This window comes from Gambusia affinis, linkage group LG08 (genome assembly GCF_019740435.1).
Source record: "Gambusia affinis linkage group LG08, SWU_Gaff_1.0, whole genome shotgun sequence".
Lineage (NCBI taxonomy): Eukaryota > Metazoa > Chordata > Actinopteri > Cyprinodontiformes > Poeciliidae > Gambusia > Gambusia affinis.
Window position 1 is genome coordinate 13,054,543 of NC_057875.1, and position 18,812 is coordinate 13,073,354.

Sequence of the window (18,812 nt, forward strand, 5' to 3'; positions counted from 1 at the left end):
AAAGTAGAGACTTGGGGGCTAACCAGACCAGACAGCTGTGAGGTCATGGTAAGTCACTGGAGTGTCACTTGTTTGGCAGCACTAGCTCTGCTATGCTGCTTGGCTAGCAAGGAAGCAGAGGCACAGAAGAATCCTCAAATGCCTCAGTATCCCCAGAAACCTCAGATGCCTCAGTACCCTCAGCAACCTCAGATCCCTTACCCTCAACTTCAGAACCCTCAGCAACGTCAGAACCCTTACCCTCAACCTCAGAACTCTCAGCAACCTCAGATCCTTTACCCTCAACCTCAGAACTCTCAGCAACATCAGAGCCCTTACCTTCAACAACCTCAGAACCCTTATCCTCAACCTCAGAACCCTCAGCAACCTCAGAACCCTCAGCAACCTCAGAACCCTTACCCTCAACCTCAGCAACGTCAGAACCCTTTCACTCAACCTCAGAACCCTCAGCAACCTCAGAACCCTTACCCTCAACCTCAGAACCCTTACCCTCAACCTCAGAACCCTCAGCAACCCCAGAACCTCTACCCCCAGCAACCTCAGAACCCTTACCCTCAACCTCTGAACCCCCAGCAAGCTCAAAATCCCCAGCAACCTCAGAACCCTTACCCCCAGCAACCTCAGAATCTTTACCCTCAGCAACCTCAGAACCCCCAGCAACGTCGACCTCTGATCCCCCAGCAACCTCGACCTCAGAACCCCCAGCAATTGCCATATGATGCTTTAAAGCCTCAGTACCCTCCATATCCTAAGCCCCAAATGCCTATGAAACCTCAGTATCCTCGGCCACAGATGCCTCAAGCAACCAGCATTCCCCCCATGAGACCACATGACCCTTTGATTCCCAGCCCTACAAGGTGTGATGTGCCAACAGTTTCAAGAGTACCATGTGGAGCTCCAGACATCACTGCCACTGAATGTGAGGCCAGAGATTGTTGCTTTCAAGGCCAGTCTTGCTACTTTGGAAAAGGAGGTGAGTGTTGAACCGGCTGCTCTTGTAAGACAAAAACTGAAATACATTAGCCTGTAAAACATCTAATTCAAAACGAAAGTAACTAATTGGAAGTTCTTACAAGTGGAATTTGGTGTGTATAGTTTAACTTATATCCTGTCTTTTTTTTTCCATTAGTGACAGTCCAGTGTACCAAGGATGGCCAATTTATTGTTGTTGTAGCCAAAGACGTCACCCTGCCCCACATTGACCTTGAAACAATCTCACTGTGGGAAGGAGGTCCAGGCTGTACACACGTTGACTCTAATTCTATTTTTGCTATCTATTTCTTTCCTGTTACTGCCTGTGGCACTGTTGTCATGGTAAAATCAAAATTAAAAATTGCTTTAATTTAGGCAATAATCCAGTTGTTTTTCAATAATTAACCATTTTGCCATTTTAAAACATTGTAGGAGGAGCCTGGAGTTATAATCTATCAGAACAGTATGACATCTTCCTATGAAGTGGGCATTGGGCCTCTTGGAGCTATTACCAGGGACAGCAGCTATGAGTAGGTGAACATTAGAAAAGTATCATATTTTAAGAATAAATATATAAGCCAGTTCAACACCCATTCTCTTTTCCAGATTAATCTTCCAGTGTAAGTACATTGGCACCTCAGTTGAAACTCTGGTGGTCGAAGTTCTGCTGTTGGATAATCCTCCTCTGCCAGTTGCTGTTGGTCTCGGACCCATCAGAGTGGGTCTGAAGTTGGCCAATGGCCAGTGCATTACAAAGGGTTGCAACGATGGTCAGTATATGTTGCCCGCACAGTGATGCCGATCATTTTGCAAACTTGGCTGTCGCAATAACTTGTGTGTTTGGTCTCCCAGTGGATGCGGCCTACACCTCTTACTATCAGGACTCAGACTATCCTGTTGGCAAAGCACTGAGAGATCCAGTGTATGTGGAAGTTCAGCTGCTTAACAGGACAGATCCCACACTGGTTCTGACTCTTGGACGCTGTTGGGCAACTACAAGCCCCAACCCTCATAGCCTGCCCCAGTGGGACATTCTGATTAATGGGTAACTAAAACACATTTTTTTTCTGCTATGTTAGTAATGATAACAAGCTGGTTCTTTACATCTATGTCAATTATGTGTATTAGAAAGATTTTCTTAATGCTATTTGAATCTGAGTGAGATGGATGTTAAATTTTATTACAAACAGTTATTAAAATTGAGGGAAAATTGCCAATGATACTATAATAGACAAGTTTATTTGCAAAATAGAAGTACAAATGAACTTTTATGGATAAAATACATTTAAATCTCACAAACGCAAGTACTGTGCAGAACTCTGCAAGATAACAAGGGAGCTTGCTATTGTGTAGTGAACAAATGAACTTATTTTGTCAATTTTAAAAGCTATTCATAGCCCTTGCAGTTTTAGGTTTGAAGCAATATTTAAATTTTATCAACATGTCTGACTGAAAGTATTTTTAGTGAATTGAAGTCCCAGTCTGAGTCTTCACTTGAATCTGTTAGAGAACCTGTGGAGGGAGCTAAAAATCAGGGTACTGGCATGGTGCCACATGCTCCTGTCATATCAATAATGACTTATTTCATCCATATGACTCTTACAGAACCTGAGTGAAAACGTGTTTATTATTATTATTATTAACTCTTTGGTGCAAAAAATTGATTGAAACATGATTTAACTGCATATTTATGCCTGTGTGTGTAAGGTTGAGATGGAGCTGCACATGAAAACGGCCTTTTAAACCATTCAGAATACCAGCACAATAGAGACACAGTCAAGAGACACATGATGAAACTCAGAAATAGTCCAAATAGTTTGGATGTATTTTTATTTCTTTCCTACTTACGGAAAGTTTCTGTTTATAGGTTTGTGGTACATTTTCATAATAAAGAAAAAGATATGAAACTTCAAATATTTCACAGAGAGATATTAACATTCATGGGAAAAACCTTACATAACCTTGAATAAAAGCAGAAAGTACGGCGGCCCCGTAAGAAAGGCTTACAGTATTAAATTATGCCATGTGAACTGATCAGTACATTATTCCGAGAGAACGCAAAACCTTTTGCAAGGGAACACAAAAAAAAAAATAAATTCCCCAAAATTTGGAGCCCTCCTAGGGGCTCTGTATGATGGCGACGTAAAAAGCAAAAAACAAGCAAAATTTCCAATTGCCGGGACACAGAGTGTAACTGAAAACAAATGCCGCTCCATTAGAGTGAGAAATGGAGTGGATTTTTGACCCCCTAAACAATTTTGAAATCGCCCTCATACCTACAAAAATTGTGTGATTGGTATGAAAGTCACCAAATGTCTGCTTCCGTAAAACGTTTTCAAAATTTCTCCAGGGCTGACGGTTTTCTGCCAAGGTGCTTCAGAGGGAAGTCGTATGACAGGGTAACCTCAGACTCCCAAAAACTCATTTTCATCCTTTTCTAGAAAATTTCAGAGCTCAGTGCACACCATCTCTCTCTCATCGCTGCTATTACTGTGAGAAAGCAAGAGATATGAGTCGCGATACTATCGGAGATGAGAAATAGCCCTCTCATAATCGTCAAACGGTTTTTGAATACGTCTCACAGTTCCTGAACAGTTCCTGAACGGGAAGGAGTTGTTTAGACTGCTTTTTTTTCCCAGAAAAACAGTATGTTAACAATGGCTCCTCGGTTGCTGCAGGACTGTTAATGATGCTTATAGAATTATTCAGACATTCTGAAATGCTCCAACAACAACAAAGAATTTAAGCTGCATGTGTCAAACTTCACAATAACTTCAAAGGTAAGTTAATAAATCATTTGCATTCACCATATTGCCTCATGTCTGATGTAGCTAACAGGGACAATCTTACAAAGATGCTATGTAAACTTTAAGTGTTTTGATTATCTGTTCAATGTGCAATCTATCTGTGCAATGATGTTAGATAGATAGATAGATAGATAGATAGATAGATAGATAGATAGATAGATAGATAGATAGATAGATAGATAGATAGATAGATAGATAGATAGATAGATAGATAGATAGATAGATAGATAGATAGATAGATAGATAGATAGATAGATAGATAGATAGATAGATAGTATCCAACGAGTACCTATCAGCTTTTACACTTACTTTTTCACTATCTTGAGCCTTTTTAATGTGTTGTATTTTAAGGCCTACAACACCCAGACATTTCAAGCCTAACTGGACTATTCTGCACTAATAGCAGAACAAATAAACCATTTGTGAAATGTTCTAATTGATTTGTGAAATTTGTAAAATATTGATAAATTTCATAATGTTTTTTTGCATCTGGAACGCATTAGATCTGAATTATCGAATTGGCATTATTTGTTTTTTTATCTTTCTGTTCTATTTCTTTTTTTAATCTTTATTATAGCTGGAGTTCTGTCTGGTGGCTTCCTAGAGGGAGGGATCGGTTGACCTGATGCTGCCAACAGCTTTTCCGTCTCCTGCTATTAACTTTTTTGCTTTTCTTTATAGAAAGTATTCCTATCCATAGCTCTGTTTCTATTTTGTATATTTGCTCTATTTTTTTATTTTTACCTTAATGCTTATCTGGTCAATTGAAGTGGCAATGTACATCCTCTTGATTACTGAAAAATGTGTCAGAACCACATGGACTGTGCTGGTTACATCAGATCAATCTGAATCTTTATTTCTCATTAAGATAACTTCATGTAATTTTCAGACATCACTATAAAACTGCATATTTATTCTGCTGTTATGATGACTGCAATCTCGTGATTAAAAATTCTTGTATCCTGGCCAGGGGTGCCGTATAGGGAAGTTAGGACAAGTCCAAGGGCCCCTGACCGACAAGGGACCCTCTCACATTTTTTTTTCTTATCCACCTTATTCCTGGGATGCTTACTGGGGAAACGATTATGGGTCTTACTTCCGGCGCCCACTGGAAGTAACAGTATTTCACTGTAATTTGTAGGGTTTTTTTTTTGCTAGTCTATAATAGAAGTTACATCTCTCTTTTCTGTTATAATACAATATTTAGTGAAACTTGTTTATGGACACATAGTCTGCTATCAGAGAGCTGCTCAGTATAGATTATTGTAATTGTGAGTTTAATCACGGGGAGCGACAGGAACACAATCGTTAAGTTTTGTAATGGAATGACCGTGAATTAGCAGTGCTGCTAGCAGCTCGTTTCTCTGAAGAACTCAGTAATAAAGAGAAAGCAGAGAAGCTGGTCAGAATTCTGAGCTGCAGATTTGTGACGACAGTATAAAATACCAGAACTACACAATATTAGCTTGGTGTGATGTGAATTTTATTTTTTGTTTGTATTTATAAAATAATAACATTCATGTTCTGAGTCTTTATCGTTATAATTGGGCCAACAGAATCTATTTATAAGTCCATCAAAACCTGAACCTTGAGGTTCTCCATTGCTGAGTGTCGCTGCAAATCAGCCCAGAAATAACTGCAGCTGTTGCACTCCAGACCATAATACGGAGAATCTCCCCACTGGACTAGTACCAAACCGAATCACACATTAACCTATTATAGAGAGCAACTTGCCACTGGAAAGTATCTAAGATGCTCTTGTAGAGCTCCGGTAACTGTTGTGCTGTTCATGACTGTACTCTAATAATCAGACCACGTTTACACCGTGTTCCAAATTATTATGCAAATTGGATTTAAGTGTCATAAAGATAAAAGTTTTTGTTGTGCTATTACATTTATAGATGGTATTGTGTGTCAGGGCTCTTTGAATCACTATACTCAATTTCAGAGAGCTAGTTGATTAGTTTGTCTAGTGAGCTCAATTAAAAGAACTCTACTTAAGAAGGATGTTCCACATTATTAAGCAGGCCACAGGTTTCAAGCAATATAGGAAAGAGAAAGGATCTCTGCTGGCGAAAATCATCAGATAGTGCAGTGCCGTATGACAAGGCATGAAAACGTTAGATATTTAACGAAAACTGACGCGTTATCGTACTGTGAAGAGATTTGTGACTGATTCAGAACAAAGATGGGTTTGTACAGAAGATATAATGAGGAAGATTTCTGTTAGACAAATTAATCAGAATAAGAGAGCAGCTGTTAAAATGCCCTTACAAAGCAGCAAACAGTTATTTGAAGCTGCTGGTGCCTCTGGAACCTCGAGGTGGAGGATCCTCCAGAGGCTTGCGGTGCATGAACCTACTATTGGGCCACCGCTAACCAGAGCTCACAAGCAGAAACGGTGGCAGTGGGCCCAGCCATACATGAAGATTAATTTTCAAACAGACCTGTTCACCGATGACTGCTGTGCAACCCAGGGTGATCCAGATGGGCGGAGTAGTGGACTGGTGGTGGATGGCCACCACATCCCAACACGGCTGTGACGTCAGCAAGGAGGTGGTGGAGTTATTCTTAAGAGCCGTACTTCGGTAGCAAAATCATCTTCCTTTATGACAATACACTATCTCATGCTGGAAGGAATACCACTGTGTCATTCGCTGCTTTGGGCATAAAAGGGGAGAAACTCATGGTGTGGTCACCATCCTCCTCACACCTCAACCCTATTGAGAACCTTTGGAGTGTCCTGAAGCAGAAGATCTCAGGGTGGAATGCAGTTCTCCTGCAAAGAAATTCAAGCAGAAACTTTTCAAAAACTCACAAGTTCGATGGATTAAAGAATTGTGCAGATGATATCAAAGAAGGGGTCCTGTGTTAACATGTAATTTGGTCTGTTAAGATGTTTTAGATTGAAGTAGCTTTTGATTTGAGTACATGTGACCACTTAATGCTGCACATTCACAGAATGACCGTTTGCAGTTCTTTATAATCCATAAAATGTTTAGAAAATCTGCTGTGCATAATAATTTGGAACAGTGCATTTTGAGTTTTTTATTTTTGAAAAAAATATTTTTCTCATTGGGAGCTTTATACTGTAATAGTTCATAACTTAGAGCTGTTGCCTTGCAGCAAGAAGGTCCTGGGTTCGATTCCCGGCCCGGGGTCTTTTTGCATGGAGTTTGCATGTTCTCCCTGTGCATGCGTGGGTTCTCTCCGGGTTCTCCGGCTTCCTCCCACAGTCCAAAAACATGACTGTCAGGTTAATTGGTTTCTCTAAAGTCTCCCTAGGTGTGAGTGTGTGTGTGAACGGTTGTTTGTCTTGTATGTCTTTGTGTTGCCCTGCGACAGACTGGCGACCTGTCCAGGGTGAACCCCACCTCTCGCCCGGTACGCTGCTGGAGATAGGCACCAGCAACCCTCCCGACCCCATTAGGGAAGAAGGGTGTTCAGATAATGGATGGATGGATGGATGGATAGTTCATGACTTGCAAATTATAATGACCGTCATTTGCATTGACCATTGAGGAAAATCTGAGAAAATATCACTTGAACACTGTAGTTTGTGGCTGCAGCAAGTGTGTTTTGAACATCCTCCCAAAACAAAAGCGGTAGTTTTCATTGCCTACGGACAGATAAAGAAACAAAAAGAAATTGGCTAAAAAAATCTAAACTTTAAGAGAGAACCCAAAATGCTTCATGTGTCCTCATTTCATTGTGTGGACAAAAAGCCAACGGAAGAAAACCCGCATCTGCATCCGAAGCAACTGAGTGAAGTAGCTACATATGCTAGTGCAGGTAGCTAGATATGCAAAGGCGACTTGAAGAAATGCGGCCAATAGCAATAGCTATTCAATGAGCTTAAACTACCCTGCCTCTCGCCCAAAACATTCAATGGAGACAGGCACCACCACCCCTACCGACCCCACTAGTGACAATGGTGTACAGAAAATGGATGTACAGTGAGATCCTCAAGTTTGAAGTTTGAAAGACCATCTCTTTCAAAGATGGTCTGGTAGAAGAGATGAGTGAAATAAAGGCACTTTTAATAAAGTATTTTCTGTAATTTTATTAGGGAAATTGAGGAGGGGAGGAATCGATTAAAATCTAATCTGGTATGAAAAAAAGTCTTGAAAGTCATATCATCCAGCTTTATTCAGTTTATTGAATTACATGAGTAACTGCATATTTCTTAATATTTGCTGGTATTACTAAAAAGTAAATTTTAATATCTGATCTACATGCAAATACTTGATATAATGTAAACACTGAAAAAAGGAGAAAAAAGGTTTGCGAAATGCAGAGCATTACAAAAGAGAATCGATTTTATTTTAAGTACAAACAGGATAACAAAATGAACAGCAGTTACTTAGACATCAGATTTGTTTGCCTTTACTGCCTTTACTGGAGGAGAGGAAGAGCGGCTCAGCTCAGTCCAGGATCAATGCAGTGTCAGGGAAGCCAATAAAGTCTGCAGGTAGATTTTTGTATATCTGGTCCTCCGGGTTCCAGATCCTAATTTAACTGAGTACTGTAAATAAAAAGTTGGTCCGTGCTGTGATGATCCAGCTGACCACCGTAGCAGTCACCAGGTCCAAATGCTTGGATCCAAGGGAAAGGTAATTGGTAGAGTGGCTCCAACATGGCTCAGAAACACATCACGAGGTGTTACGATGCAATCCAGAAAAATTTAAGAAATACATATATATATATATAAAACTGAAGTGTTCATATTTAGCCACACAACGTAATCAAAAACTAATAAACTCTAAGCTCTTTTATATTCATGACGAAACCACAAGAAGATCACTTCCTTTATATGAATATTCTACCCGTTGAAAATGAAAAGCTATAGATGTTTGCACTAATCCTTTTACTAGAATATCCTACCGGTTAAAAATATTTTAAATACAGAGGTGTTTGTAATAATAAAACAGTATCAGCCAGGGGAAACAGGGTTTTATTGCAATTAAATTAAACGCAGACAACAGATCACTGCAACTCTATTTTGCACATTAATACATTGTATGTCTGTTATCAGATCCAGCACAGCCACATTGTGTCCACTGAACTGCGGACATCACTGTGCACCTGAAATGCAAGACAGCAAGGCAGTGCAATAACATTAAACATTAGCATTTCACTGCCCTCCACTAGTGCAACATTAGCTTTTTTCTAAAATAAGCTTTTATCTATTTTTCTTATTTATTAGCCATGTTTAGTATACTGAATGGATTAAGTCAATATAAGACAACATGCTAGTGATACGATACCCTACATGCCACTGGCAACATCTAGGCTAACATTAGCATTTTGGCTAATTTTAGCTTATACACCGGTTTTAACCTACTGAATGGATTAAGTCCATGTTAGTCAACATGCTTGAGATTCTCCACATGCTATTAATGTTATCTTAGCTAATCTTAGCATTGACACAAATTTTCATCATCAGAACACTGGGTTCTAACAGATGGGCACACTTTGGCAGGCCCCGTTTAAATTTCTTCAGAAATGTTCTGGTTATGCTGTGCTGTTTGTCTTAACACACCCACATTGACCCCAGTATTACTCCATTTCCATCCAGATGTCCATATGAAGATGATCGTTACCTCTCCACACTGGTTCCAGTGGGTCCTTCATCTGGTCTGGAATTTCCAACTCACTACCGACGTTTCATTTTCAAAACGTTTACCTTTGTGGACACCAATTCAATGGAACCCCTAAGAGAATACGTAATGAATGCAGCACTCTGACCAAAACAACCACTGTTATTAGATGTTATTTCTAATAATGTTTTTCTTCTCCAGGTGTACATTCATTGTAGCACAGCTGTGTGCGTTCCAGGATATGGTGTAAGCTGTGAACCATTATGTCACACGATAGGAAGTAAGTGATTCATTTCAAAACCTCCAAAAATATAATGATCAACAGACACCCAGATGTGACCATAGTTTTCATGTCCTTGTGCAGAGAGAGACACAAAGGCTTCAGAGGAGAGGAAGGTTGAACCAAAGGTTGTGGTTTCATCTGGACAAGTGATTATGACTGTCCGGCAGGAGTGAGCAGAGACAACCTAAGCAATTCAACCAGGAACATTTAGAAAAAACACTTTAAAAATTAATGCAGTTCTTGAACAGTTAAAAAAAAAGTAACTATGTATTTCTAAGTAAATGATCGCACAATATATGACCAGCAGTTGATTCAGTTTTGAAGACAGGATGATTGGTTCTTGTTAGTCCTTCATATAAAAGTTGTTTACTTGACAACAGGTTTAAAGTTGTATTTAGTAGTTTCATTGTACGAGTTTGAATTGTTGTATGAATTCTCCAAATATGTCAAGCATGAAAAAGCCAAACGGCATCGCAGGAGCACCCCAAGTTTAAAAAGTAATAGTTTAAAACTTCTGTTGACAAACTGCATGAATTAAAATGTAAAAAAAAAATAAAAAAAATCAACATATTGATATTTGTAAATCCAATTAAACAAAATGTAACAAAAGTTGAAGATAGAAGAGTTGCTACAAAATTTTTTTATATATACATTGAAAAAAACTATTTTACATGTAAATTAGGTGCAGGGGGATCAATATTCTTGCTACTGTGACTGAACAAAATAAACATTCAGAAGCAAACAAAACCAGAGGATCTGATTTTTAAAAGGTTACTGTGACCCAAAGAGTCAACAAAATAGAGTAAAAAAGTTATGTAAACCTCTCTGGTTGGAAGACCTTGGCTGTTGATTATTTTGCATGAGTTTGAGCCGGTCATTGACAACAGGACATGGTAAGACCCATATGCCTCTGCAAACAGCACTTGTACACCTGGAGTTTCACCTGTTTCACAGCACAGACACTGGGACAGATCAAGGACAGTCAGCGGTGGCTTTCTGCCCAGGTCAGAGGGCACCACAAGAGAAGTAATAAATGTAAGTGTTGCATACTGAAGGTTTTTCAGTAATTTAATCATATATCAAGTTAACCGAGAAGACTAATGGGTTATTTCTGCTTCTCACAGATTTCATTTGACCCTCTTTGGTTTGCAATTTTACATTTAATCTTTCAGTGCAAACAAACTCTTTAAACACAATTTGAGATTCAAAAAACATTTATTTCATTTAGGAAAACATATAAAACAGCATTTTCACAGTAATTTGGCTTGTGAACCATCTTAAGCTAAAACAGAAGTGAAAAGCGCAATACACAGACGGGTCAAACAAGAACTTAAGTAAGAACTACGATGATTTGGACACATCCACATACCCTATCTCAGGGGCCTCAAACTCCAGTCCTCGAGGGCCACAGTCCTACAACTTTTAGATGTGCCTCTGCTGCACCACACCTGAATAGAATAATTAAGGCTCTGGAGAGCTGATCTACACAAGGTGGAGGTAATTAAGCCATTTCATTCCAGTGTTTTGTACCTGTGGCACTAAAAACTGCAGGACTGCGGCCCTCGAGGACTGGAGTTTGAGACCCCTGCCCTATCTCGTCTTAATTATTTTCTAATCAGTTGTAAATATTTCTGATTAATTACAAATAAAAAATTTTTTGATAGAATTGTATACATTGTCCGTGGTGGAGTGCTGGTGGTATGCATTTGATTGTGTGGTGAAGGGAGAAATGGCAGAAGAAGAAGAGTGGCGCGTATTGCCAGAGCATCAACTCTGTTTTCTGCTTTTACACCAGTGTTATTACCAGACTAAGCCTGGTAGATGAATGGTTTTTAGCAAGCAGAAACCAAGCATGTTTTATTGTGCTGCAGGAAAAAAAATTTTATGTATCCAACTATTGCTTTTGGGGCTTGAAAAATTGGTTTATAAAAACATACTTTCCGTATAAACATTCATTTAAAAAATAATTCACAGCTGACCAAATCTTATGCTCTGACTACATGTAAATTGTTATAATGAATCAGTTTAATGCTACTAGAGTACCAATTTACTGCAATACATGAGTCCTGAATTACTGAAGAAACAAAATCTCATTTCAACTATTAAAACATACAATTTTGCAGTGAAACTTCAAGCATTTGAATTCTATGGGTTTTATTTTCTTTTTACCTAAAATCAAGAAAATTACCTCCATAATTTAATTAGAAAAACTTTTAAGCTTTATTTTACAAGAAGAACAAAAGGAAAGCATACAGATAAGAAAAAAAAGTCCTTTGCACAGTAATAAAATGCATTTATTGTAATAAAAATAATAATAAAATGTCTAAACAGGGATCTTCTACTAAGGTGAGAAGATTACCACAAGGAAGCCATACATCTGAGAAGCAAACACATTGAAATGGAACCAAAATGTTCAGGTTAAGCACAATAAACCAACCCATAAAAATCTATATTAAAAATTGGACTTTACCTACCATGCCCTTGATCAGATTTATCTGATCATTTGTCAGTACGTGTGTTTATCTGAAGAGGAATAATTAGAAATCAGACTCAAGAGTGTTTCTAGTATTTACCAGCTGAAAGTGATGAGATGAAAGTAACAATTCCTTATAAGGCACAGATCATCATCGATTGTCTTGATTCAGAAGGAATGACAACAGGTGTGCTGTATTGCTTTCCTCTTATGTACAAATTTTGAAAACATAATTAAACAATTGTGAATTTTATCTCTAGTTGCATAAAAATGACACAAAAACAACGACATAACTTGCAAACTGCAGCTCTAAGTCTTTAGTTGCTTTTTCTCCCGCTTACAAATGTAAAAACATCAACAGGAGTGTGAGCTGTGTGTCCAGTCTCCTCTGCTCCATGTCAGTCAGACTTGTCTTTCTTTTTGCTGCCTCCTAGAGGAACTTTGTTGACTACTGCCGATCCAACCGCGGTCACGCCGCCAGCCACGGCACACACTCCCCCCTTCACCAGCCCCACTCCCATTACAGGCACGGCAGCTACAGTGCAGACGGCTGTCTTAGTGAGGTCCAGGCTCTTTCCTCCTATCCAAGTCACGCCACCCACTGTAGCTTTGGTGGCTCCATACAACCCTCCCGCCAATCTGCCGAACATCCCCGGTTGTGTCTGTGGATGGTCCTTGTTGGCCTCTGATTCAAAACAACAAAACCAACATTTTGTGAATTGATTTAATCAACGACAAAAAGTTATAAATACTATTACTTTTTCCTTAATGATGAATTTGTTTCTGAAAGGTGGATTGTTTACTCTGTGACTACGTGGGCATCTCCGTAAATAAAAACATCAATGAATAGTTAATTTATGTCAGTGATTTATTCAAAAGCATAAACACAAAGTGAAATGCTTCAAGTGTTTGCTTCATTAATTTTCAGGCTAATTCAAAAATACTCAGTATACCAACACATATATCAACACACACATAAACAACATAAGAATATTAGATAAAGACAATAAAATCTGTTATTTTTTTTAACAGAAATGTTATATTACAGAAACATATGGAAGGCTGCTAATGTGTCAGTTGTCCAGCAGGGAGCCAATAATATTATGTATTATATATAAAGAAGGTGAGCCACAAACAGACTTTGGTAATTGGGCTGCCTGTTTACATTAATAGAAGATGAGTGGAATAAAGAAGGGTAGTAGAGAAAGACACAGAAGCAAGAGAATCATTTCAGCCTTGAGATAAATGTGAATCAAAGCCCATTCAAGAGTTTGGGGAATATTCACCAGAACTGGATTGAGACTGAAGTCAGTGCTGCAAAAGCTACTGCACAGACCCAGGGTGAAGTTCTCACAGACAACGATCATTTAGGACATCCTGCCATCTGCTGGCGTTGGTGAGGTTTTTTTTTCTAAACATTTAAACAATCTGGGAAATCCCAGTTACAGAGTTTGTGTATTTTCTAAGTTTTGATAACTTACTTTACATTGGAGTAAATCGGAGGCATTTTGTAGTGTACACCTCAAACTGCTTTCTTGTGTCACATCTTGTGAAAAAAATAAAATAAAATAAGCAAAATAAATCAGCAAAGGTATTAGAAAGAGAAGCGTGAACCTCTACAAGTCTGGTTCATCCTTGGATACATTTTCCAGACGCCTGACGGTGCCACATTCTTCTGTTTTAACATTTATACGGAAGTATAAACACTAGGGAAATATCCAGCCATTGCACCATTCAGGAAGGATGAATGTGCTTTTATAACATATCCACCCAAAGGACAAATTAAAACAACCTGTCAGGAGGCTGAAGTTGCTGAGAGTGTCTGCATCCACAATGAAACATGTAACACACCGACACGGCCTGAAAAACCTGTCAGGAAAGTGGCTATTGATCTAAAAGCAGCAGCAACCACTAAATAAGATTACAGTTTGCAAATGCCTTCAGTGTTAAAGACATGCACTGCATTTCTACTCTATTCTGCTCTCGTCCATGGGTGTCCGGCTCCATTACTCAAGGCCTGGTATCCTGAAAGTTTAGATGAGCCTCTGCTCCAACTACCTCATCACGACGTCAAAGTTCTGGAGAGGCTCGCAAATTAACCATTATTTAATCCAGGTGTGTTGAAACAAAGAAAAATTCAAACACACAGGACTGATTTTGAACACCTCTGCTATTACAGTTGAGGGGAAGAGAGGGAAACTTGCAAATCCTGCTGTGAAGTACAATAAATGAACATTCTAGCAAACTACTGTGACGCATCTAAAAGGACACCCTGAACAACTGACCAAAAACATACACTTAAAATGCACGCTAAAAGACATTTTACTGTATGCTAAATTCTGACTTGCAGGAATATGTAAAACATTTCTCTCTCATTATTTTAGAAAAGATAAATGATTTTGCTCATTCAAACTGAATCAAAGCGGAGAGGTTTAGTTTTATTTAATGACTGACACGGTAAAGGAACATAACTCTGAAACATGTTGGAGCTTTTACTTGGAGAACAGTGATGGAAAGCATGTTTCCATAATCAAAACAGGTCCTGTAGTGCTTACATATTTCTTCAATGCTATTCATGCTTCTCTGTATATGACTCCTTAAATATGTCAGAGAAGTTTTAGGGGATTCTTAAAGCTGCATTCCTGCATTGTGATTTAGACTTAGCATGCCTTCACATTAATTTAGCCTGATTAATTTTTCCTTCATTAAATATTAACGTCAGTTTAAGTCAAAACTTTAACTGTGTTCTTGCCCTTGAGTGTCTTATGAGGTGTCAAAGGAGATTTAGAGCTCAGCTTACCTGTAGCTTCTGGCTCATTTGTGTGGGATGCAGGCATGTCCTCAGGCACCTGCTCAGCCTGACTCATCTGAGTACAAACATAACAAAATTACTAAGGTGACTCAAGTAGTTACACGTATGCAGTGACGATTACAGCTGGAGGGATTTTTATCTTCTTCAATAAACAGGTTTTAGTTTAAAAATGTGACTTTGTCAGAGTGCTGAGAAAAGTCCTGGCATAAAATAATTCAAGTGTTTTACATATCTACCTGTAAAACAGGCAAAGACAACTTATTCCTTATAAACCTTAGAGGTAAAACATATGGAAAGGGCTATAAGGTCATTAGAAAACAAATTATGCTTATCCATTTAAATAAAAGTGATTTTTTTTTTTTTTTTTTTTACAATTAGGAGCTTTCAGACTTTTCCAGGAGTTAACATCCCACTATTATCCCCACAAAGGTTAGACAATGTTCACAGAAAAAAACAGACATGTTAGTATTTTGACTTATATTTTGACAATAAAAAAAATCCAAGTTAGTAATGTAAGTATTGTCTATTCTGAGTTTGTGCTAATTCTGTCAGGTTATTACAATAACATAAAACATTAAGAGTTTGAAGAGGTTGTACTTTCAAGATTGTATGCAGTCAAAAGCCTTCACCAGAATAGACTAAATGTCAGATGTGAGACTGGTATATAAAATAAAGTGGGGCTGAATGTCAGCACTACGCAACAGGCTACTGTGAGCACACAATGTGTCATAAAATAAAGGAGTGTGTTTTGGGTGTGCTACTAATGCCAAAAACAAGGCCGACCTGTTTATAGTCTGGAACTAAGCTGAACAACATGTTCAAATGGGATGAATAAAATCATACTGACAAAAAACTCCTATTGAAGTCATTTTGCTGGGATAAAATAAATGTACTAATTAATTCTGTATTTTAAAAAATTCCTTAGTTTCACTTTAGCATGTTTTTTTTTTTATTGAAAAGTTAGACACTGAGAAATTAAGTTTTCATTTGTGAATCTCAACAGGATTATAAACTTCTAACAATCTGCATGTCATTTTTTTATGCTACTATTCAATTACTACAGTTTACATACATACTTTCACAGCATATTAATGTCAACAAAATTAATGGACATAATGATAATATAATATTTAATATATTTGAACAATATCCATCCATCATCTTACATGCATATCCCTATTAAGATTGTGAGGGGCGCTGGGGACTATCTCCTGCGGGGTTAACCCTGGTCAGGTCACCAGTCCATCACTGTATTTAGACAATATCTAAATATGTATTTTGTCTTGACATAAACAAAAGCACATTTTTGATATCTGGCTCTACTAGAATACATTTAGCAAATGTTTGATGGTAAACATTCAGAAGTTATTAAAGAAGCCCAGGTTGCTTTAACATCAGCCTTTCTGAATGGTTGGGTCAAGTGTTGTTCATGTTCATCCTCACAACAACACATCATAAATTCTTTATGGGTTCAGATCAGGTGAGTTTGTTGGTCAATCAAGCACATCAAGAAGGTCATGCTCTAAAATTCCTGATAGACAGCTGACTTGGGACTTGATATAATAATAAACTAACATTAGAGGATGAAGGGTTTCCTCAACTCATCATAATCTGTGGAAGCAGGCTGATTCACAAAGCAACTTTTTCACCCTTCCGCCAAACTCTTGGTCTTTGATTTTGAAAAGTAAGCATGGTATTTATATGCAGAAAGAATTTCAGATGACTGAACAATGTTGCAGTCTTCATTTTCCTGGGGCTAGGTAAGAGCCTTTCTTCTGAAATGTGGCCTCAACACCACAGGTTGGTCATCTGCATTCTGCATTGAAGTAGTATTCCCAGATCGAGAACTGATTGCATCTAGTGTACACTACATGGACATACTGATCAGTAGACTGACATTTCTGTAAATTATTGGTCTTATGTAATAATATGTTTATCGTACAAACTGAATTTCAGGTTTCCACTAACCTTCAGCCATAAATGAGTATATATTCTTCTTTGTGTAATGAATCCATATTACATGTTGGTGTCACTTTTTTGAACTAAATAGACAGAAGAAGTCTGACAACCCTTCTGACATTAATAACAGATAATGAAAGGGACTGCAATAATCATACAATTTCTGTCGCATTAAGAGATATGACATATTTTGCAAACCTGGACATCTAACTTCAGGTATATGAAATCTGAAGGCAAAATTTGCATTTTAAAAGGCTGCTCTACATAATTGTCGCCGTATTTAAGCCCAGATCAAAATAACACGTCCATCTAAAAGCTCATAACATAACCTAAATAGAGATGATCGTTGTAAAATATAACCACAAAGGGAAACTTACTCAGGAAGTTGCGTCGTGAATTAACTGATGAACGTTAAATCATTCCTTGAGTGGATTCTAAATATATAATTGTACGAGTTTACCCCTCCAAAAAAGTAACAAACCAAGTCAAAACAATTTATGCTAGCTGCCTGAAACATTACACGAACGTCAACTTCTACACACATTCTCGTAGAGTCAGATATGCGTTGTTAGACGGCTTTTAACACAGTTAACCCCAAATTATATGACTTTAAAGACACGTTATCGCTCTGCGTGTGGTCGACGCTTTCAACCACTGTAATTGCTCTCTCTAAATGTGTAGAATCTTCTAGCTCGTACGTCACGTCGCTCGCGGATTTTCAACGGTTTTACACAATAACGTTCGCCATCCAAACCTCCGTTTACTCTGCCGAAATTGAAATAAACGTCCGAGTTCGCCCTGAATCTGTGGTTATAACGTCATGGCTCTTAGTTTTCCAAAAAAGAAACAAAAAACAAAACTGGTTGTAGTCAAGTTTTCATGGCTGACTCGTTAAACAAAACTGATCCCTAACGGTCCAAAATAACACTTACCTTGCTGTAATAGTGGCTAGTCGAAAAAAGAAATCCAATGAGTTGTAGGAAAATTGTGAGACTAAGTAAATGAAATGATGAATACAAAAAATATGTTGCAGTCCCAAATTTAGAAATAACAAAGGTGCTGCAGGGAGTGAAGCTGGCTGGTGTTGACTGTGTTTTTAGGAGGAGGTTCTCAATCTCCACCCACAAAGCACACACACACACACACCGGTACAGTCTTAAAACTGGATCTCTGAATCTGCTGAAATTATTACATTATTACATGGATTATCATAAATGCCCTTTTAAAGTGTATCAAAAAAGTGCATTGCTTTTTATTTAACTAATAATTCTGAACACATACTGATGGAAGGTTTGGGGGGTTGCAAATGAAGAGATTAAATGTGTATAATCTGTAAAGACCAGCCCCCGGCCCTCACCCAATCTGTCACTCAATGTTGGCGGGAGGGTACAAAATAAACCTTTCAAATGAATTGAATCATTCATGCGTTACCAAACTGATCAAAATACAGCAGCACCGCCTCTTCCTCAAAGAGGAAGTGACGATTAGGCGTTTTTGCGGCCTTCATGTCAAGATCGTCTCTTACATGGAGATGAGTCTCTACCATTCCTCGAGAATAATGTTTCTATGATAGATTATTGGAACCACAGACAAGAATGCTATGGTTGGCACATTGTGATCGGGTTCATTAATAATTCCCATCTGAGGTATAAAATAATTAAAAATTTCCCATGAGATCTATATTTAATGTAATAAAATTATAGTAATATAGTAAAACTAAATATGTCTTCTGAGGTATCTAAATAGGATATTGAAGGACTCTGTATCCCTTGGACAAACCAAGGTTTTTAGATTAGTCTACTTTCTTGCTATGTTTTTTCTATTCTTTAGTAGATCTGAATCTGATGTTTATGTGTCACATTCGTTATTCTTTGTGTCTTATAAATATGTCAGAGTCCCATAAAAT

At 38.1% G+C, this 18,812-nt stretch overlaps 2 protein-coding genes across 3 annotated transcripts; one reads left to right on the top strand and one right to left on the bottom strand.

Annotated features, from left to right (window-relative positions):
* On the top strand, window positions 1-11,011 carry LOC122835471 (zona pellucida sperm-binding protein 4-like). Its single transcript, XM_044124554.1, has 8 exons — window positions 1-973; window positions 1,130-1,314; window positions 1,405-1,502; window positions 1,579-1,742; window positions 1,825-2,017; window positions 9,358-9,505; window positions 9,581-9,659; window positions 9,744-11,011. The coding sequence occupies exons 1-8, from the start codon at window positions 46-48 to the stop codon at window positions 9,833-9,835; spliced, it is 1,887 nt and encodes a 628-aa protein (XP_043980489.1). The 5' UTR covers window positions 1-45; the 3' UTR covers window positions 9,836-11,011.
* Window positions 11,012-11,669: 658 nt separating this feature from the next.
* tmem263 (transmembrane protein 263) lies at window positions 11,670-18,310 on the bottom strand. Of its 2 annotated transcripts, none has more exons than XM_044124555.1 (3): window positions 17,839-18,310; window positions 14,936-15,002; window positions 11,670-12,820 (listed from the first exon to the last, which is right to left on the bottom strand). In XM_044124555.1, exons 2-3 carry the CDS (start codon window positions 15,000-15,002, stop codon window positions 12,534-12,536), a joined length of 354 nt encoding a protein of 117 aa, XP_043980490.1. In that variant the 5' UTR covers window positions 17,839-18,310; the 3' UTR covers window positions 11,670-12,533. The 2 variants fall into 2 exon arrangements, with proteins under 2 accessions (XP_043980490.1, XP_043980491.1); XM_044124556.1 differs by lacking the exon at window positions 17,839-18,310 and adding an exon at window positions 17,284-17,799.
* Window positions 18,311-18,812: the final 502 nt, after the last annotated feature.